The 22,433-nt window shown below is 45.5% G+C and overlaps 1 protein-coding gene across 5 annotated transcripts in view; it reads right to left on the minus strand.

The window, feature by feature from the left end:
- The window catches only part of FNDC3B (fibronectin type III domain containing 3B), a 400,148-nt gene that overhangs the window by 75,788 nt on the left and 301,927 nt on the right, over positions 1-22,433 (minus strand). For all 5 annotated transcript variants that reach the window (XM_066348038.1, XM_066348040.1, XM_066348039.1 and 2 more), the window contains exons 10-11: positions 14,269-14,407; positions 9,173-9,226 (exon numbers count right to left, since the gene is read on the minus strand). In XM_066348038.1, the coding sequence (XP_066204135.1) occupies positions 9,173-9,226; positions 14,269-14,407 (193 nt within the window). The remainder of the gene's footprint in view (positions 1-9,172; positions 9,227-14,268; positions 14,408-22,433) is intronic.

Consider the following 22,433-nt stretch of genomic DNA (forward strand, 5'->3'; position numbering starts at 1 on the left):
CATTAGTTTTCCTTCTTTATTAACCTATGTATCTATATAAAGTTGTTCTTAGTACCTGGGAAGATGAATCAACTAAATGGGTTGTTTTCCTATTAAGGAATTAACACATCCACAGCCAATTCTAACATATAACTCACACATACTCCAATTAATTCAGGTGTTTTCCTGCCAGAAGTAATTCTGTCGAGTGTGGGGAATGTGGTTGCTCTGGCTAACATTTCCAATTACCCTGGCACTAATGACCCTGGAAGCTGGTATTTCCAAAATTGGCACTAACAGATGAAGTTGGATGATATTTCCAATTGCCTTCAAATTAATAGACTGGAAATGATCCTTCCTGTTCCTCTTCCTGGCACAAGGATGAGAACGGCCGACACAAGGGCGCCAGAGTCCACGGTGAACTAGCTCTGTTTGGCCTGTGACTACTTCTCTTCCTGAAGTTTCCCTGATCTGTATGGCATTGACCGCCTTCTCTCACAGGCGCTACCACAGCCATGCCTGCTGCCTTGTCAGTCTGCTCACACCAGATTTGATACTGCCCAATAAATACGTGACATGAGTTTGGTTATCAGTTGTCATGTGCTGTGGCCTATGGATGCTGGATGCTGGATGCAGACATGAGCTGGGCGCTCTTTGTAACAGGCACAGTTCAACCTGTCAGAAATGGCAAAAATAAATCAAATAAAAAATAAGGTTACACTGGCCAACTGAACTGCTGCCAGGCTCGATGATTTAGTCTGCTAGTGTGTCTATATTTAGAAGTTGTTCCAGCACTGGCCGACCCTTGGCACCATCAAAGATAAATGTTGGCTTAAGAAATAAAAGAGCATGTATGTGCAGCATAACCATACAGAAGAAGGGGTTCATACAGGGAGGTGAGACACTTCACATCTGGGTGGATGTGAAAGGTCCTTGTGCCAAACCTCACTCTCCTCAGTGATGCCTCTTTCATTTTATTGAGCACTCTGGCACACAGGAGCTTTCAAAGGTAAGAAAAGGGGGTGGGAGAGTCCTGTGGTCATAGGCTCCTAAAATTAGTTCTGTATTTATTTTATACCCTGGCATACTAGTTTTTTTCTATTAGTGACAGAGGCTTAGCTACCTGAACTATGCAAGGATAACCAGGTTGTCTGACTTAAACATAATTTTCATATATATCTCTTCAAATATGGTGGTCCACTGTATGCCACCTGCTTTGAAAGATCAATGTGTCGAGACTGTTCCAGTGAAGGGAAAGGAAAGGAGCAAGGTGGTGATTTTAGAATAGTCAGCCTATACAATTCACAAATGGACAAGAGGGGAGGGGCCTAATCCATCCTCCAGGCCAGGCCCCGCACTATTCACACATGGACAAGAGGGAGGGGCCTAGTCCATCCTCCAGGCCAGGCCCCGCAGTATTCACACATGGACAAGAGGGGAGGGGCCTAGTCCGTCCACCTGGCCAGGCCCCGCACTATTCACACATGGACAAGAGGGGAGGGGCCTAGTCCGTCCTCCAGGCCAGGCCCCCCTCCCCTGCACTATTCACACATGGACAAGAGGGGAGGGGCCTAGTCCGTCCACCTGGCCAGGCCCCCCTCCCCCGCACTATTCACACATGCACAAGAGGGGAGGGGCCTAGTCCGTCCCCCAGGCCAGGCCCCGCAGTATTCACACATGGACAAGAGGGGAGGGGCCTAGCCCGTCCACCTGGCCAGGCCCCCGCACTATTCACACGTGCACAAGAGGGGAGGGCCTAGCCCGTCCACCTGGCCAGGCCCCCCTCCCCTGCACTATTCACACATGGACAAAAGGGGAGGGGCCTAGTCCGTCCACCTGGCCAGGGCCCCCCCGCACTATTCACACATGGACAAGAGGGAGGGGCCTAGTCCGTCCTCCAGGCCAGGGCCCCCGCACTATTCACACATGCACAAGAGGGGAGGGGCCTAGTCCGTCCACCTGGCCAGGGCCCCCCCCCCCCCCCCCCCCCCGCACTATTCACACATGGACAAGAGGGAGGGGCCTAGTCCGTCCTCCAGGCAAGGCCCCCCGCACTATTCACACATGCACAAGAGGGGAGGGCCTAGCCCGTCCACCTGGCCAGGGCCCAAGGCTGCTCTCTTCCAGCTGGCAACCAAGAGCACGACAAACAGGAGTTGATAAATTGGGTGCCAAGGACCAAGACGGGTATTTGTAATTTAACCTCAGCTGGAAGCTTCCCACAAATTCTGCTGCCCAAACACATAACTCCATCACAACACAGGAGATAAGTGATAAAAAGCAGGCAGAGAATCTGCTCCAGGTGTGCAGATGACTAGAGCTGAGTCCCTGAGAGAGGGCTCCTCTGAACTCAGCTCTGCCTTTGGTACCCAGGGACCTCTTTGAGTTATTAAATCCCTCCTGGCCTAGTTTTCTTCCACAGGAGCGTTAGGGGAGGATGCTCTCCTCCTGTTCTCTGCAAGCACTCCTGACATGGCAGTGAAGGTCCGTGCGAACACCACCACTCTGCCAGGTCACCCGTTTGGTTCAAGGTACTTGTGTGAAAGTTGGTTTCTGATGGACAGCGCGCCAAACTAACGGGAAACCCTCCTCTCCAATCTCCATGAGGGCGTTCCCCGAGAACGACCAAGTGAGCACACGGGCCTGGACAAGGGGAGTGGGGGGTGGAAACAGGCCTTCCGGGGCCTCTCCACAGGACTGACGTGCTATTCAGCCTAAGGCCGCCTGGCTCCTCAGACAGAGCGTCAACTGCATCAGCCTCGGGAAGGCTCTCAGCCACTCAGCACTCAGTCCCTCCAGCGCTGTCGCTGTCGTGTCTACCGGAACGCCAAGTGCGAGTTCCCTCGGGCAAAAAAACATTCTGAAAGATTATCAGTACTAACTAGTCATCACCTACATTAAACAGTTATCTGATTAATACAGTAGTTATCAAGTACCACCTGTGGGGCCGACTCAATTCCTAAAATGAGCTGAGTCTGCTCTTCTTGAACTAGATGTCCAAGAAATGACCATCTGGGGCCTGCCCAGCACCACCTAGGTGCTAATGGCTCCCAGGGGTGTAATGTTCTACCTGCTGCTGGCCTTTCTGCTCTACTTGAAATTATACATCCCTTGATTTCTATATTATTTATTTTGTTCTTAGTCAGCTATGCTTCCTAGCTGTGTGGCTCATTAGTTACTAGGAAAGACAGATGTGAAAATCCTCGTTGGGCCAGCTGAGTCACATGTGAGGCAGATTCTGGGGAACTCCACGAGCAATTCCCACAGAGGTTTTCTGGGTCTTTCATATGCTTCCTACACGTCATGTCCACAAACTACGCGACTGAACATCTATATATAACACTGACGTCCGTTTCTGTTGAGTGCAAACCAGAGACACTGATCTCAGGGTTCCTGTTTAAGTTACCAGCAGAAGAATGTCATATTCCTTTCATTCAATCCTTCTAATTGTTGACTTTTTTTCTACTCTAGTCTTAACTTGTGCTTAGGTGACATGAAATAATCATTACACTGAAATCTCCTTCAATCTTAACCTACCTATGAGATAAATGACAATTTTTCAAGTGGAAAAGCTGAGGCTTGGGGTTCTATAATTTGCCTTACTAATCAGAGACAAAACAGACTACTAATCCATCTCTCCTTAGGTGAACACCACATGACTCAATATGAGTCCATGCCAGAGTCACAGCCAGATCTCAGGAGACCCACATCTGCTGAGTAACTGGCTGCGACAACCCCAGTCAGCATTTCTGCATGGCACCATTTAGAGCAATGTCAGGAGTAGAACTCACAACAAGCTACGTTTCCACACATACTTCCTTTATGGAATTTATGTGTTCTAAAGTGGAAAAGCAAGTTTGTATTTGACCTTGAAGTTTGACTTTTTACTCCAGTTTTTAAGGAAAAGGCCAGATCATCACCCCTGAAAACAGACTGGGCAGGCGTCTATGTGTAAATGAGCCCAGAGGTTTTGTAATTCTTTCTCATAAAAGCCCATCCCTGTCCTAGAAGCCTCTATATCCTCAATCATTCCCTGTTAACTTCTAGAGAAAAACCCCCACCTCTCCTGCGTCGGGTCAGTAGCAGAGAAACGACAGAGGGGCCAGGCTGGCTTGGACGGTGTGGAAGGAGGGGACGGGGCAGGTCAGGAGGCCGAGGGGCGGGCAGCTGTGAGCACTATCTCCATGAGAAATCTAGCACGTGAGCCTTGCTCTGCTGTTGACCGTCAGAAGCTTTTCTCCTACTCAGAATTCTAGATTAAACTAAAACTCAATTCATACTCATATAAGAGTTTTTTGCTGTTTGTTTTCTAAATCAGCACTAGGTCTAATACTCAAATCTAGTGAAGACAAAAACCATTACCGGGTTTCAGAACCGTCTGCCAGCCTTCAGAGTGACATTGGGCTGTAAATTAACCCTGCAGGCAGGGGCAGGGCATGGTCAGAAAGAAGTGGAAGTGTAATGATGAGTTATCCAAGAGTCAAGTACAAAACTGCCTTGACAACGGCTCTCTGCTCTGGAGGAGCAAGCAGTGGCTCAACATCTATGGAACTGCGAGGCCAGACTGCAGGCCGCGAGGCTCTAAGCGCGACCTCTCGTCTGAGCACAGTGCAGGGAAGTGGACGGCAGCTCCACACCTTTCCAAGCTGTGACAGCTCATCTGTTTCAGGGGAAAACTGAAACTGATGGCCACAGCTGGAAGCCAGGGACATCCATGTGCTCCTTTTTTTTTTTTCTTTCATTTTTCTGAAGCTGGAAACAGGGAGAGACAGTCAGACAGACTCCCGCATGCGCCCGACCGGGATCCACCCGGCACGCCCACCAGGGGTGACGCTCTGCCCACCAGGGGGCGATGCTCTGCCCATCCTGGGCGTCGCCATGTTGCGACCAGAGCCACTCTAGCGCCTGAGGCAGAGGCCACAGAGCCATCCCCAGCGCCCGGGCCATCTTTGCTCCAATGGAGCCTTGGCTGCGGGAGGGGAAGAGAGAGACAGAGAGGAAAGCGTGGCGGAGGGGTGGAGAAGCAAATGGGCGCTTCTCCTGTGTGCCCTGGCCGGGAATCGAACCCGGGTCCTCCGCACGCTAGGCCGACGCTCTACCGCTGAGCCAACCGGCCAGGGCTCCATTTTTTTTTTTTTTTTGTATTTTTTCTAAAGGTGGAAACGGGGAGGCAGTCAGACAGACTCCTGCATGCGCCCGACCGGGATCCACCCGGCACGCCCACCAGGGGGCGACGCTCTGCCCATCTGGGGCGTCGCTCTGCACAACCAGAGCCATTCTAGCGCCCGAGGCAGAGGCCACAGAGCCATCCTCAGTGCCCGGGCCAACTTTGTTCCAATGGAGCCTCGGCTGTGGGAGGGGAAGAGAGAGACAGAGAGGAAGGAGAGTTGGAGGAGTGGAGAAGCAGATGGGCACATCTCCTGAACCCGGGACTTCCGCACGCCAGGCCGACGCTCTACCACTGAGCCAACCGGCCAGGGCCTTCCATTTTTAGTTGCTTCTTAGCTCTTATAGTCACAGGTACTTCCCACATTGATTTTAAAGATAAGGGATTGCTTAGTTACACAGAAATTATTAACTGAGAAAAGTAGGTAGCCAGCCCTCTTGAAGAGCTATTAGTGAGTGATTTCCAAGGGAATTCTACAGAACAGTGGTGTGACAACAATGGTGATGAATTTCGATGAATTTTGGAGAGGAGGGCTACCAGCTTTCTTTGCTATGTGTTTGCAGATCCCTATTAGAGACACGCCGGCCTTCAGAGACCTTATCTATTGATTAGGGTGGTTCTTCCCATGGGCAGCTCAGCACACAGCCCCAGCCCTAGCAGAAATAAAGGCTGGGGACTCACCTGCCACTCTGCTGCTCTTTTATTCATGAACGTTGTCTTCTGGGAGACTTGACAGCTGGATCTGATGCCAGTGCTCTTACTTTACAAGCACTTGGAAAATTTTACACTAATTGTTTTACTGGAATGGTGCTTAAACACTAAACAAAAGAATCAAGTATACTGGGAACTCTCAGCAGTGCTGTTACACTGTAATAAAAATCCCGGGCACCCAGACATCAGCGCTGGCATACAGACGGTGCCGCCTTGCCCCAGGCTCTAGCGCGCAGCAGGTGCCTGAGCAGAAACTGGCCGCAGCCCTCAGGAGCACAGCCTTCTCGGAGACTGTGCGTGCTGCCGGCTCCCTCCCGCGCGGCGACCTACTCGCTGTGCACTCTGGCCATCTCGCTCCCTTCCAGCCGGTTTCTGCCGCCCCTGAAGGAGAGGTTGGGCCCGTCTGGCTGGGACAGATGTGCTGGGAGACGGATGGAGGTGTGGGGAGCAGAACCCCTCCCATTCTCCCACCCCAGCAGCCTCCCCAGGGCAAGGACCAGGAAAGTCCCAGCACCAGGTGCTCTCGACTTCAGAAAACCACCGGATTTCAGAGGGGCAGCCAGAGCCTCACGGGTTCACACTTCTTGTAGGCTTGTTGTTCTCCGTTCATACACTTGCTTTGCCTCCTTGAAGCCAAGGCCCGGACAGCATGGGAATGTGGAAGCAAAAATCAAGCCAAGTGAGCTGCCCCCAAGAGGCTTGCCGATCCCCAAATTAGCCGCTAATTGTAGAAACACAGACTGTTGTACTTCTTTGTCAGAGACTTTACCTTTGAAATGACAGGTCAGGCAGGAGTCAACTGGTTACTAGTGCTTGTATTCTCATTGCAAGGAAACCCAAAGTTACCATTTTTTAATCTTTTTAGGGAGACTGGAAAGGAGGGAGATATAACATAAAGCAAAGGAGCTACTGGGTGAAACAATCTGAGAAGCTTGTGGCTACGTTTGTTTCTTTATATCTGTTCAGAAGTATAGAAGGATAGCATGGCATCAGCTGTCTCAGCTACCAGAACAACACACACCTTCCCAGCCCGTAGTCCCTCGTGCGACAGAACAGTAGGCTACGAGTGTGAACTGAGAGGTATGCTCCGTCAATGCTGAAACGATTAATAAACAGGCCAAATAACAGTGAAAGGGACCCCAAAGCATTCTCTTGTCAGAAGAAACCTACTAAGCAGGTTTGAGACCACGTAAACATATCAGTGCACATAACTGATGGGCTAAGTGAGGACCGGAGAAGTGAAGTGACCTGGTTTACAACCTTGAACAGAATCCACGTCGCCTACTCACAGTGTTCTTTCCATTATCCTGTTTCTAAGAGGTACTTTACAGAGTTGGAGGCCCAGAAGTTTTCTAGAAGGTGAATATTCTGCCATAGAACATAAAAGGATTCCTGTGGTGGCAAAAGGCTGGCGGTAGTGACAGTTCATTAACCTGAATCTCCAATACAGTCTGTCAGAGTGGGAGAGAAGAGAGGAAAGGGAAAGGCAGAGGATTCAGGTAGGAACAAGGAAAAGAAGGAAGGAGAGCAAGCAGGGGCAAGACAGGGGAAGGCCAGACACAGCCATTCACTGTTGTGCTGTCACTAGTCCAAAGTGGGTCCCATCAATTACAAACGGTCACCAGAAATCGTCTCTCCAGTCCCTCTGCGGCTGCAGCACTGGTCCTCCAGGTCCAGTGTCCACCCTGCCAGGACACTGCCCATGCAGACGCAAGAGGAAGGAAGCCCACACCTGAGTCACCATTACCATTTCCTGCAGCACCTGGGTTTTCCTGGAAGTTTCCCATCTAAGTACTCAGCTTCTCTGACATTACATGAGGCAGAGAAGCTGCAAAAAACACAGGAGAATGACACACACACACAGACACACACACACTCTGCCCTGAGAAGATAACCGAAATGAAAAACAGTCTCCTTTTTACTGGTAAACTCTATCTCAACATATGAGAGAAAAAGGTCAGGTCAGTACAACAAAGCAACACACTGGCAACAGCTCCCACCCCACGGCACTCCCCTGGGTCAGGAAGGGCAGAGGGGACGCTGGGAACTGTGGACCCAAAGGTCAGCCAGGTTCCCTTCCAACTCTCCTGACTGCCTCCAAAACCCTCTGTCCACAAGGGCCACCGAGGTGGTCTCTCTTTCCAGTGAAACCCACCGAGTCTGTGATGCCCGGGTTAGGTCTGCGAGTCCAGCAACCTTTGTGTAGGAACTATGCAGGAGGGTCCTGGGAACAGAAACTGTCTTTGGCGTCTTGTGACTCCAGCTGTTCCAGTGTAACCCTAATGAATATACACTCCACCAGAGAGTGATGAAATGCCCCTTCTCCACATCAAAATTTCATGAGAATTTCATCTGATTTTCATTTTATATTTCGTTAAAATATTTTTCCACACTTGACAGGTTACTTTTTGCCTAAGCCCAAGCCTGCATTCTAAATCTTTCAACCCCCCTGAATTTAAGTCACAAAGACTAATTATCTTACAGTTCTCCCAATCTCACCTTTTCTATTCTTAAAATCCTTAGGTCTCTTTGCTCAACCACAGAAAAAGAAACTAACCTGAGGATAAATGAATAAAATTAAGATCTACAGGTACAAAAAGTACAATTGCTTTTCCGAAGTTACAAGTCCCTACAGAAAGCTTTTCCTGCCTGAGATTATTTGTAGCTTAGCAAAACCAGAAGTGCACTTGGTCAGCATTCAGTCCAGAGTGGCCTTAAGATAAGAAGACTCCACCACAAATACCATTCCAAGGGCCTCTGGTGACAGAAACAGCAAAGGGGACACACCTATTCTAGGGTGTTCTCACCCACAGGTGGTCACACATGGGCAGAGCAGACCTCGGTCCTGCTCCACTCTCCCGAAGGAGCACCCAAGGGTGCACCAGAGTGCACACATGGCAGTCAAATTCACAAAGAAGGACCAGGTAATACTTCCCAAGCCACAGTGGTATGCCTTATCAAAACCGTTTATGCAGGATCGCTGTGGGCAGTCAAGATAACAAGGTCATCAATTTTTAATACTAACTAATGAATGGCTAGACATTGGGGATTCCAAAATAATTAAGATCCAGTCTTTTTGTTCAGTAGCATTTCTTGCAAAAAAGCCAAGTAAATATGTTTTAATGCACAATTCTTCACACTACTTCAATCCACCTTCATTCTTCAGTCATAACTATTGGCTTACATATTTCTCTCCTTACATTCCTTATTTCCGTGTTTAGCACATCTTAAAAAAGAATAAAAAAATAAAATGGCATTTGTTCAGGAATTTTATTTTTGAAATGGTGTTTTAGGTGAATATGAAAATATGCTTACCTCATCCCATTCCAAAAGGTAGTTGGTGATTTTTGAACCATTGTCAATTGGGGCCTAAAAATTAAGAATAAGAGGTTAGAGAAAGTTGTTCACAGACTTGTAATGAGCTTGTACTTGGTTCAAATACAATGTCTGTGCTAGTACTAGACTATAACCCAGGATAGCTTCTATATTTCCTTGGTCAAACATTATCACAAAACATTTTTAAGGCAATTCAACTGTAGAGAAAGTCTCTCCACTAGTAATAAATCATTTCCACAAATAGCCAATCCACCTTCCCTACCACCCATACGGTGCCCAGCACCCTCTGGGGATAAAATGCTAAGATCAAGCGGAGGAGAAATAAGGCAATGAAGAAACAGAAGCATGCTTGGCACCTGGGGGACAGAGCTGGCCAGGAAGGCTCAGTGTCAAGAATTTATATTTTTGTTAATTTCTCCCATACATTTTTTTAGGGGTTAAGATTAGAATGCCTTCTGGGCATTAAGATCCCCCTCCCCAAAACCTAAACAAAAATAAGGAAAAATGGGATCCTCTATTATCCCTTCTGAAGTTAGCAGAAAGAAGTGTGATCATTTGCTTTCCTCCTAAATACATGCTGAGATCTGATTCACTGAGGAAACAGGCTTTGGACAATAGGAAAAAGAGCAAAGAACTTTTGGAAAAAGAGTATTTTGCAGCATTAGTCCTGCCAGAGGGGAGTCCCTTAACAGCATGAGGGGAGTGGGAGAGAGGGAGATGAGAGATGAGAGGAAGATGAGAGATGAGAGGGAGATGAGAGATGAGAGGGGGAGACAGATGAGAGGGGGAGAGATGAGAGGGGGGAGAGATGAGGGGGGAGAGATGAGAGGGGGAGAGATGAGAGGGGGGAGAGATGAGAGGGGGGAGAGATGAGAGGGAGGGAGAGATGAGAGGGGGAGACAGATGAGAGAGGGAGAGATGAGAGGGGGAGAGATGAGAGGGGGGAGAGATGAGAGGGGGAGAGATGAGAGGGGGGAGAGATGAGGGGGGAGAGATGAGAGGGGGAGAGATGAGAGGGGGGAGAGATGAGAGGGGGGAGAGATGAGAGGGGGGAGAGATGAGAGGGGGGGAGACAGATGAGAGGGGGAGACAGATGAGAGGGGGAGAGATGAGAGGGGGAGAGATGAGAGGGGGGAGAGATGAGAGGGGGAGACAGATGAGAGGGGGAGAGATGAGAGGGGGAGAGATGAGAGGGGGAGAGATGAGAGGGGGAGAGATGAGAGGGGGAGAGATGAGAGGGGGGAGAGATGAGGGGGGAGAGATGAGAGGGGGAGAGATGAGAGGGGGGAGAGATGAGAGGGGGGAGAGATGAGAGGGGGGGAGAGATGAGAGGGAGGGAGAGATGAGAGGGGGAGACAGATGAGAGGGGGAGAGATGAGAGGGGGAGAGATGAGAGGGGGAGAGATGAGAGGGGGAGAGATGAGAGGGGGGAGAGATGAGAGGGGGGAGAGATGAGAGGGGGGAGAGATGAGAGGGAGGGAGAGATGAGAGGGGGAGACAGATGAGAGGGGGAGAGATGAGAGGGGGAGAGATGAGAGGGGGAGAGATGAGAGGGGGAGAGATGAGAGGGGGAGAGATGAGAGGGGGAGAGATGAGAGGGGGGAGAGATGAGAGGGGGAGAGATGAGAGGGGGAGAGATGAGAGGGGATAGAGATGAGAGGGAGGGAGAGATGAGAGGGGGAGAGATGAGAGGGAGATGAGAGGGGGAGAAATGAGAGGGGGAGAGATGAGAGGGGGAGAGAGATGAGAGGGAGATGAGAGATGAGGGGGGGAGAGATGAGCGGGGAGAGAGATGAGAGGGAGATGAGAGATGAGAGGGGGAGAGAGATGGGAGGGGGAGAGAGATGAGAGGGAGATGAGATATGAGAGGGGGTAGAGATGAGAGGGAGATGAGAGATGAGATGAGAGGGAGATGAGAGATGAGAGGGGGAGAGATGAGAGGGGGAGAGATGAGAGGGGGTAGAGATGAGAGGGGGAGAGATGAGAGGGGGTAGAGATGAGAGGGGGAGAGATGAGAGGGGGAGAGATGAGAGGGAGATGAGAGATGAGAGGGGGAGAGATGAGAGGGGATAGAGATGAGAGGGAGATGAGAGATGAGATGAGAGGGAGATGAGAGATGAGAGGGGGAGAGATGAGAGGGAGATGAGAGATGAGAGGGGGAGAGATGAGAGGGAGATGAGAGATGAGAGGGGAGAGAGAGATGAGAGGGGGGAGAGAAAGAGAGAGAGAGATGAGAAAAATAACAGAAAGGGAAGGAGGGAGGGAGAGAAAGATGAGAGAGGAAAGAGATGAAAGAATGAGAGAGATGTAAGAGATGAGAGAAAGAGAATGAGAAAAAGAGAGGAAGAGAAAGGGGGAACAGAGGGGGCGGGGGAGGGAGAGAGCGAGTGTAACTCAGAAGTGGGGCAGGCAACCAACAAAAAGACCATGTCCGGTTGCAGAAATGCATCTGGGCCTAGATCATCCCCAGGGAAGAACCAGAGGCCACGGCCTGCAGGGTCCTGCCTCGAGCAGAAGGCAGCCTGGTCACTAGAGCTGATCAGAAGCCCAGCTCGGCTGTTTGTCATGTGTGGTCTGATGGTTTGCTGCTTAATATCAATGTTTAATTTCTGTTCCAAGAATGGATGTGTGTGAAAAGTAAGTGGGAGAATATATGTAAATCAGCTACTAAACTACCTGTTCTTACAGGAGGCACTCAGTAAACAGCAGCTGTTGCTTTACTTTTGTTAATAAAACATCATCAGGGGTTCAGTAAATATTAGTTAAATTAATAAAGAACCTCTTCTTCTCCCTCTCCTTTCCTTCTTTCTTTCTTCTGAGTCATGATCTCTAAAGTCCCCAAAACCAGGCTTTGGTGAGAGCTGAGCTGCGAGTTTAGGCTTTGTGGTCTCTATTTGGGAGACAGGCCAGGGATACATTTAAAGTAAAAATAATGAATAAAATTAAAGTTTTAGATGAAGAACAATTTCTACACTAAAAATTGCCTTTATAATGGCTCAAGCTGCAGAGAAATTGTTTTCCAGTCTCCTGCTCCAGCCACGAACACCAGCTTTGGGTTTGTTTCGCCCTGTCTCCTGCTCCTGGCTATCAAGAAGACATAGAGGGCCCTGAGCCCGCTCTGTCTCTGTGGATTCAAGGACGGGGCAGTCAGAGCAGGGTCCCCAGTCCTTGTACCCACAGTTGAAACACAGTGATCAGGAAACCTATGCTAAGAACATTTAAATTAAAACTGAATTAGATCCAGGCCCTGGCCGGTTGGCTCAGTAGTAGAGCGTCGGCCTGGCATGCGGGAGTCCCGGGTTCGATTCCCGGCCAGGGCACACAGGAGAAGCGTCCATCTGCTTCTTCACCCCTCCCCCTCTCCTTCCTCTCTGTCTCTCTCTTCCCCTCCTGCAGCCGGGGCTCCATTGGAGCAAAGTTGGCCCGGGCGCTGGGGATGGCTCTGTAGCCTCTGCCTCAGGCGCTAGAATGGCTCTGATTGCGGCAGAGCGACGCCCTAGATGGGCAGAGCATTGCCCCCTGGTGGGCATGCCGGGTGGATCCTGGTCAGGCGCATGCGGGAGTCTGTCTGACTGCCTCCCCGTTTCCAGCTTCGGAAAAATACAAAAAACAAAACAAAAAAAACCCCTGAATTAGATCCAGAACTTTCAAGTTTGTACATGACTGAATGGAACAGGATATTGTTTCTGGGTCACGATTAAATAAAAGGGAAAAAAGAAGTGAAATATTTTCCTCCTAATAAGAAAACTCTTCCCTCAAGTTCCTCGTCTACCTGAGACCTGAATGGCATCTGGTTTTAAGCAGAGCACGGGTCAGTGATTCCCAACTTCAGGGGTGTAAGACCAAGACCCGAGGCCCCTCTAGCATACGTAAGAAGATTTCCTATATTTTCCAAACAAAATGAATTAATTCTTTCCTTAATTAAAGATGTATTTACATATGCATATATGTAAATCTAGAACAAGTTTTAAAATGAATATATATGCCCTAAGAAATTAAATAATGATGACCAATTGGGTGTTAAAATGGAAAAGGTGGGGAATCACTGACCTGGATTATCCCTGGAAGCCAAGAAGGAAAATACAATTGTTCAGATTCTGAGCCAGGTTAAACTTTGCCTTTGTCCAAACAACACACTCAGTGCCAGCCACTGGCAATGAGAATGCAGCTGTCCACTGGAGAGAGGTTGGGTAGCCCAGGCTTGGTTGCTAACCACTACACTCAACTGTTTTAATTAGCTTCCTAGATAATCTGCATCTTCTGATATGGGAAGAAAAAGACAAAGCAGTTCTTCACCAATAATGGATTTCACTAACCATCTTATATTTTCCACACATTAAGAGTTCTCCCCAAATACCATAAATCTTTAATCCCTACTTCTATAAATTTTGTATTTTAAACTATATTTTTAAATATCCTTAAATAAAAATAATTACTATAGCGATTAATAACATAATCTATTTTTTTACAAATACACAACTATGACGAATAAGCTAATGAAATAAGTTAAGAACCTGTCTTTGGTAAGAATTATTTGTAGCCAGTAAATTGTATTTCATTAGCACTATCACATAATTTGCACTTTTAAAAGTAATTAAAAATTCTGACTGATAAGGCCTAATAAGTAAAAATTAATGAAATCGTAACAGTTCTGAATACTAAACATCCTAGGCTGTTTTCAATATTACACACTTCAGAATCACCAGTAAGAGAAGCCGACAGAGCAGTGACCTATCTAAAAATCTGCACGAACATTTTTTATTGTTCTCATGTTTACTGAAATGGGTTAGAAAGGGATGAAAACCATTGAAAATAATGAAATTTAGGTATCTTAAGTATGTATCACATAAAGTATTGCTCATGAAAGAAATTTACCAAATTTCCTTGCAAACAGAGCTAAAGCTTGGTTTTGTAGTCCCCTCTCCCCAACTTTCATAAACATGACAACTTTTAATTTCATAATAATTTATTTCACATACTTACTATGGAGAAAACCAAACACCAAACTGGAAATATGATAAATGTTTCAAACGGCAACAGGCCTCAGACTATTCCTGCCACTCTGAGCTACCCACCTTCCACTGCAAGGTGAGGGAAGTTTTGCTTCTGTGCGCCAGCTTGGGGGGGAAGGGGCACTCGGGGGCGCAGCTGTGTGTGGTGAAGCTGACCGGCTCGGAGCAGGACCCCTTTACAGAATTGTACATGGCGTAGACCCTGAAAGAAAACAGACAAGCACAGTCAGGGACACTGGCCCGTCACGGAAGACCAGGAGTTTCACAAAGGCTCTCCTCTAGGGCTTTCCGGAGGAGCTGAACTTCCTGTAGAGGCCATGCCATGACGCTTGTCCTTATCTGGTGGTCTGTACTGTCCTAACGATGGTCAGGACTTCCAGGGAATAATCACCCCAGCAGGCAGTGCGCCCCACTGTGTTCTCTCCTTCCGCTAATGGTAAGAGTCAACCAGTCCCATTTAAGATAGGGAAGGACTATGTTAAATAGTAAAATATCCTTAATCCCCAGGAAGATCTCCAAATACACATTCTAAAAACTAACATGTCACTCTCCAGTTAGTTGACTTTGTCTGGAAATAGGCAAAAAGGGTTGGTGGAAAGAAACAAGAAGCAGAGATGCGAGTCCAGAGGTTGGAGAGCCAGCACAGAAGCACAGACAAGCAGGACAACTTTGAACAACACTGCACGTATTCAGGTAGAAGTACGGACATTTCCAACACAGAAACACAGTCCATGCTGCTGTCTCTCTAACTCAGCAAAAACAACATTCAGGTACAGTTTACTCATGTGAAGATTTAACTCCTGTACTTGGTGCCAAAATTAATGATGTACACTCTGCACATTAAAATGCGTGGCTCAACAAACATATGTGCCTGATACCTCAGAGAAGTAAAAAAAAAAAAAGCACAAAACGTGCTATTATAAATCTACTTTCCTTTCAAACAGCATAAAATAGGCTTATGTTTATTTGTACCATCCTCCTTTCTACTTTTCACATTGGGCATTAAAACAATTTGAAAACATATTCTTTGAAAGACAATACACAACTTTCTGCCTAAAAAAGATGCAAGGATTAAGGTATTCAGAGCTGAAAGACAGTTATCAAGCCCTTAATTCTTATAACAACCCTTTTGGACTTCCCATTAAAGATAAGAAAATTCAGACTAGAAAAGTGAAGCAAATTTCCCAAAGGGAGGCAGCTAAAAAGTTGGATCAACTGTACTCAGCTATGGAAGTCTGGCTACTACACTGTCCTGTCTGCTGTGTGTACTCATTCTGCAATCAGTGTTTCTCTAAACATCCACAATCCATTTCCCCTCATCTACCCAATGAACAACAGTTACAGATAACAACATTATGGAATATGGATCCTAACTAGGTGTGTGGTTTGCAAAGTCCTTTCTCCTCAAAGTCCATCACCAGAGATTCACAGAGGCCATCCAGGTCAAAAGGCTAAAAAACATACTGAGTGGGGAAAAAGTAGGTTTACAGTTGTGAGTACAACATACACAATTGATTCTTGCATTATTATTTACCAATTAGTGTATTATTTGCCATACAGACAACTGTAAATCTCCTTCTGCCCTATTCTGCATAAGTAAAATCCTAAAAGATTAAATACATGTTTACTAGATATTTAACTTACTTATCTTAATAAGAGAACAGACACCATGACATTGATCCAAAGAATGCTTATCATTAAAATGCTCTCTAGGCCCTGGCCGGTTGGCTCAATGGTAGAGCGTCGGCCTGGCGTGCAGGAGTCTCGGGTTCAATTCCCGGCCAGGGCACACGGGAGAAGCTTCTCCACTCCTCCCCCTCTCCTATCTCTCTCTTTCCCTCCTGCAGCCAAGGCTCCAGTGGAGCAAAGTTGGCCCAGATGCTGAGGACGGCTCCATGGCCTCCGCCTCAGGCACTAGAATGGCCCTGGTTGCAACAGAGCAACGCCCCAGATGGGCAGAGCATCACCTCCCAGTGGGCTTGCCAGGTGGATCCCGGTCAGGTGCATGCGGGAGTCTGTCTCTCTGCCTCCCTGCTTCTCACTTCAGAAAAATACAAAACAAAACAAAAATCTCTCTACCTGACCTGAAAGAAATGCTCTTTTTTATACTCACTATATATGCAGACACATAGTAATATAAAACCATAGGGCAGATTGTGCAAGACCATTTCCATGTACCAGGAAAGGCTCACTGGGAGTTACTGAAAATGAACCATGGAGAGTTCCAGACAGGAAAGGGATCCAGCATGAACTTCTGTGTATCAGAATTCTCCAACTGGTGGCTTACAGTTTGCAACTGACCCAAGATATGGGGGCGGGGGGAGGAGAGGTGATGCAAAATAGTATTTTCAGATATTAGAGCCAGCTATGAATTAAAAGATATAGGCAATGATCATCAGAAAAGAGACAAGCAGACATTATTCCTAATAAGACCATGTCACTAATTATAAAATCCTTGCCAGGAAAACTGAACTGGTATCTGATGAAGCCTCTTCACCACTTTATAGGAAACAGAGAACATATTAAGCAACTCTACAGGGATACAATCAACCTACTTCAAACTGCAGAATATTTACAGCCTCCTCAAAAAAATTATTCCAATAAATGAATTGCAAAGGGAGTAAAAAGAGATGGGAAAATCTAGAGATTAAAATTTGCAAGACACTAGCCAAACAGAATATGTACACCATGTTTGAATTCCAATGACAATAACTGAAAAACGAAACCTCCAATTTTAGGACAACCAAAGAAATGAGATCAGTTTCCAGATTTTAAAAACATAAAAAAAATTATCATTTTTGTTTGTTTTGAATGGGCGTGTGAAAATAGTAATGTGGTTTACAGGTGAAATAATATGATGTCTAGACTTTATTTCAAAATAACTGTGTGGGCAGGAAGGGGGAAATGACACTAAGAAAATAAGAAGTTGGGTAATGGATCTATGACAGTTTACTAAAACTACTGTCTATTTTTTACTATATCTGAAATATTCTGAAATAAAAATTAAGCCAATGCTGAAAAACGCTTTGGAAAACTCTAATTTTAAGAAAGGAACCTCTGGCTTTTCTTAAAAACTAGAGGTTCGGCCTGACCAGGCGGTGGTGCAGTGGATAGAGCGTCGGACTGGGATGCTGAGGACCCAGGTTCGAGACCCCGAGGTCACCAGCTTGAGCGCAGGCTCATTTGGCTCGAGCAAAGCTCACCAGCTTGGACCCAAGGTTGCTGGCTCCAGCAAGAGGTTACTTGGTCTGCTGAAGGCCCGCGGTCAAGGCACATATGAGAAAGCAATCAATGAACAACCAAGGTGTCGCAATGAAAAACTAATGATTGATGCTTCTCATCTCTCTCCATTCCTGTCTGTCTGTCCCTTTCTATCCCTCTCTGACTCTCTTTCTAAAGAAAAAAAAAAAACAAAAAAAAACTAGAGGTTCGCCTGACCTGTGGTGGCGCAGTGGATAAAGTGTCAACCTGGAACGCTGAGGTCGCCAGTTCGAAACCCTAGGCTTGCCTGGTCAAGGCACATATGGGAGTTGATGCTTCCAGCTCCCCCCCCTTCTCTCTCTCTCTCCCTCTCCCTCTCCCCCTCTCCTCTAAAATAAATAAGTAAATAAAATTAAATTAAAAAAACAAAACAACAAAAAAAACTAGAGGTTCTAGCAACATTGAGCTGTGTTCCTGAATGGCAGTAATGAGCGAAAGCTGAGAGCACCTCCCCCTTGAGAGGGGCAGATGCTGTGCAGGGTAGAGACCTCCCCTCTCCTCACTGTCTTCTCGGCCTGAGACTGTTTCCTGGCTGCCTGTTACCAGACCCACTGTGCTCCGAGGTTCCCAGTAGGTATCTCAGTCTGTAATATTAAGCATTTATGAATACCACTCTTGTAGGGCAGTTCCTAAATGTTCACAAAAACAGCTGGCACTAAAGATCCATCCAGACAACAGAAGAGAAGAGAAGGAGGCAGGGAAGGGCTTGCGCAGCACTGTACAACTGTAGTTAGTTATCTGCAGAGGCTGGGACTCAGTTAAGCTCGTTCTCTCTTTTTAATGAGATCCATTATTAGAGCAGAGAAACCTGAGTGATGAAAGCTCCTGGCAGCCAGGTTGGGAGGGTGACAGATGGGATAAAAGACCTAAGGGCAGAAGGAGAAATCTAAAGTTGTTGAACATGGACAGTCCTATGGGGTTATTTTTCTTGTCTTTAAACTCAAAGTATGTTACAGTTTGTTTATATTAAGAGTCAGTGTCTCTCCACAAAGGTAATCAGACCCATTTTATATGGCAATATAAATGTGCTACAGACAGTACCAAAACTTTGACATGATATTTAAATACCATGATTACATCTGTCAGTTAAAACTGTTCAGTAAATAGGTAGCAACTAATAGTTTTTACTAATAACTTTTACATAAAAGAAAATTCTCTGAAAATGATGCTATATTTCCGAGAATACTGCCATCATGTTTCCACATGATGATGATGATGTGTTTTCTCTGAATAGCATCATGTGATAGGAAGAGCTGTGCAGCCCAGTTAGTTTCCTAGTTAAATAAGCCAGTGAACAGATCAGTTCTTCTGCACCGATCCCAGCAAAGAAAATTACATTTTTATAACAATATAATTAGTCTTGTGTTAGGTTTCTGCATTTGCTCCAGTTTTCATACTGACTGTCAGGAAACAGGTGCTCTAAGAATTTCAGTAATTTGCTTCCAGCTTCTTACAGAACATCTGTAACATACTAGCAGCCACAGCTGCTGGTCAATAACATGTACTTCACAACTCCGCACTGAGCTGGTCAGCCATATTTTTGGAAGTGTTTCATAACATAATTTTTCTGGGAAATGTTATTACATGATATCATCTCTGGGCAACTTCTTTGTCAAATTGTTTATGCCAATGACTGAAAAACTGCTTCAAACTTCGTCACGAAATTGCTATCCATTCCATCACTCAAATTCCTGATTACCGTATCATTGATAAAAATATAAATTCTTGACTCCCATAGTAAATGGTTTACTTCAATGCCAGTATTAATTATAAAACTACCAATTAAAAGAGAAATGCTTTTCCTGTATATTATAAATATTTATTTGTATAAGTAATTGAATATATAAGTGTTTATACATAGATACTTATATGCTTTGGTATGAGTATTATAAAAATGTTTATTTATACATATCTGCATGTATATATGCATTGGGTTTTCTCATTCCTCCACAATATACACATATATGGTGCATGCAAACACATACACACACACTTGTGAACTCACACATGAGATTTTATATTGGTGGTTTTATGCAATACGTAATACAATATTCCGTATGAAAGCACTGAATAAATATTCTTTGACAATTACAAATTGATTCCTTTTAAACATTCAAACAATACTAAACCAAGAAGAGCAAATCAGTGTAAGAACTGGTAGCTTTAATAAAAATTTAACCCAACAACTAAAATTTTGCAAATCAATATAATAGAGGAGTATTAACTTTCTCAGACACCAGGAGAAAAAAAAAGAATGGTTGACTAGATATGTAAGCAATGACACACACATCAATTCGTGGCAGGAAGTCTGAAGGATATAATTTTCCATGTGGACTCCGGCCTAAATGGCATGGCTAGTGCCGACCTAAACAGCCACAGACACATGATTTGCAGCACTGTCTCCAGAATGCCATTTTAATAAATTATTTGCAATAACAGAAGATGGCAAGAAGTTAAGCACTGTTCTTGACAAGATATTGATGTCAAGTACCAGACAGGTCAGAACAGGGTGCCACAACTGAGGGACTGCTGCTTAAGGAACGGTTTACACATGACTGGTAAATTCAGGCAACAATTCCACAAGGGAGGGGGAAAGGGAAAAGTGAGAAAAAGTATTATATAAAGAAACTGAGGAATCAGTGTGAAGGGAACAAAATCAGAATAGCAAAAACCAAAAGCAACAAGAAATGTAAGAACAGAAGCCCCAGGTAAGACTTCAGTAGTTGTTTGAGAAAGAAACCTTTCACTCTGCTGAAGAGTGATCTGAATGAAGACCTCGGCACACCTTCATCACAACGTGTATTAAAAACTGGAAGGAAATGTAGGAGGTTTGGCGATGCTAAAATAAACACATCCATTTTCATCACTGGCTCCACAGACATCCACCAAGGCAACACTTTCCAAGTGGGTAACACATAAAAAGGTTGTGAATATAACTGCTCCTTTTGCAGCTGTACAGGAAAAGTATTCTTTTGTTGCTTTTGTTATGAATATTTAGTGAGAAATTTATTTTCACATAGACTTTTTTGAGGCCTTATAGACGACTAATAAATTTAAAACTATGTATTTTGAAGTTACTGTGTTTGATAAAAGTTTACATTTCTGGAACTAAACTTTTGGGGATATTAATTGAACTTCACAATAAAAAGAGCTTTTGCTCCTTTTTGTCAGTTCCAGGTATGGTGTATTTTTACTCCAATATAATAGTGATATGGTCAAACTACACACAGGTTCAAAGAACCTGCATCATGAAGCCTTTTATCTTTTCAGAGTGTGGGAAACCTGCAACAGCCTTGTAAAAACAGAACAAACAAAAACTGTATTTATACACGTGACAGGTTAATAGTAGATTTGCATATATTTTGTTTGCTCTCAGATATTCTTTCTGAGGCTGGTATCATTTTTATCTTCATCGTATAAATGAGACCACAAGCCGTAGATGTGTAAATAGCTAGTCTAAGCACACACCTTTACTAAGTGACCAAGCCGTAATTCCAAAGTCCAAGTTCTCTCCATTACACACCATGCTGTATTGCCAAAGCAATTCAAGGCAGAGAGGCTAAATCTAAGTTAAGACTCTTCTCTAGCTTGAAAAATGGAAGACTGTTTATCAAAAGAGAACAAACGATCTATCCAGCCTGTGAACCAGACAAGGCAAAGAGGACATCTGGACTGTAGACATTTTTTAGTAGGTCATTTCTTTAAGCACACTGCTCACAAAAATAAGGGACCAGGGAACGTGCAGCTACTCCAGCACCTTCAGCCTTTTGTCTACTGTATTTTCACCCATGAAATGTAAGTTGGTTTTGTATCTCTTTAGCATAATCTGAACAACTTTCTTTGACATGTTGTTTGATTTTCTGATTTCTTGTTTAATAAAAAAAAATCAAATGCTTCTTTTTTATCCCTTCATATTCACTTTGAAATATCCCCTAATTTTTTGTGCGAAGAGATCACAAATTTTCTCTCTCTCTGGCAGGCAGAGAGCTAGACCAAATAATTGTTGGTGATGCATTGAGATACATGTGTGGTATCATGCATGTGTCATATATGTCACAGTGTGCGGACCCAGATATGTCAAGAGGGAATCTGGATCCATGGCCTCTAGATGGTAAACACTTCATGCTTCTATTCCTTTTGGGGAATCCATTAATTATTCCTCTTATCTGCCTAGAAGTTCAAGGTATTCTAAAGAGAAGCCTGACCTGTGGTGACGTACTGAATGAAGCATCGACCTGAAACACTGAGGTTGTCAGTTCAAATCCCTGAGCTTACTTGGTAAAGGCACATATGGGAGTTGATGCTTTCTGCTCCTCCCCCCCTTCTCTTTCTCTCTCTCTCAAAATGAACAAATAAAATCTTAAAAAAATAAAAGAAGAAGAAATGAAGAGAAGATTCCAAGATGGCGACGGAGTAGGCACACATTCCAACTGTCACCTCCTAGGACCAAACTGGATTACAATTTAATTTAAGAACAATTATCTTGAAAACTCAACTTTGGCCTAACAAAGAGGAGTCTATAACCAAGTATAAAAGAAGAAGCCACATGGAGACTGGTAGGAAGGGTGGAGACACGGGAAGTGCTGCCCCGCTCCCAGGGGCCAGTGGGGATGAGGGTCTGTAGGGACTCTCACTGCAGGGAGGGTTGCCCTGAGAGCCTGAGAGGTGTGCGTGCTCAGCCCCCAGCCTAGAGCCCCAGAGCCTAGAACAGGTTTCCACACAGCATTTGGATGTGAAAAGAGCAGGGTTTCTGTCTGCCAGAAAGATACGGAGCTATTGGAAATACATGCTCCATCTTAAAGGGCCAGCAAAAAAAATCTTGTTCACAGCCACTTATCCAGGGTTCTGGTGGAGGGAGGGCTGAGAGGACTCGAGTTGCATTAGGAGAGTGTAAAGTTGGAGGCCCAGGGACAGACACTGTGGGGAAAGGTCAATGGAACCCCTGTACTGAGTATTCTCCAATACCA

The sequence above is a fragment of the Saccopteryx leptura genome, chromosome 8 (genome assembly GCF_036850995.1).
Source record: "Saccopteryx leptura isolate mSacLep1 chromosome 8, mSacLep1_pri_phased_curated, whole genome shotgun sequence".
Taxonomy (NCBI): Eukaryota; Metazoa; Chordata; class Mammalia; order Chiroptera; family Emballonuridae; genus Saccopteryx; species Saccopteryx leptura.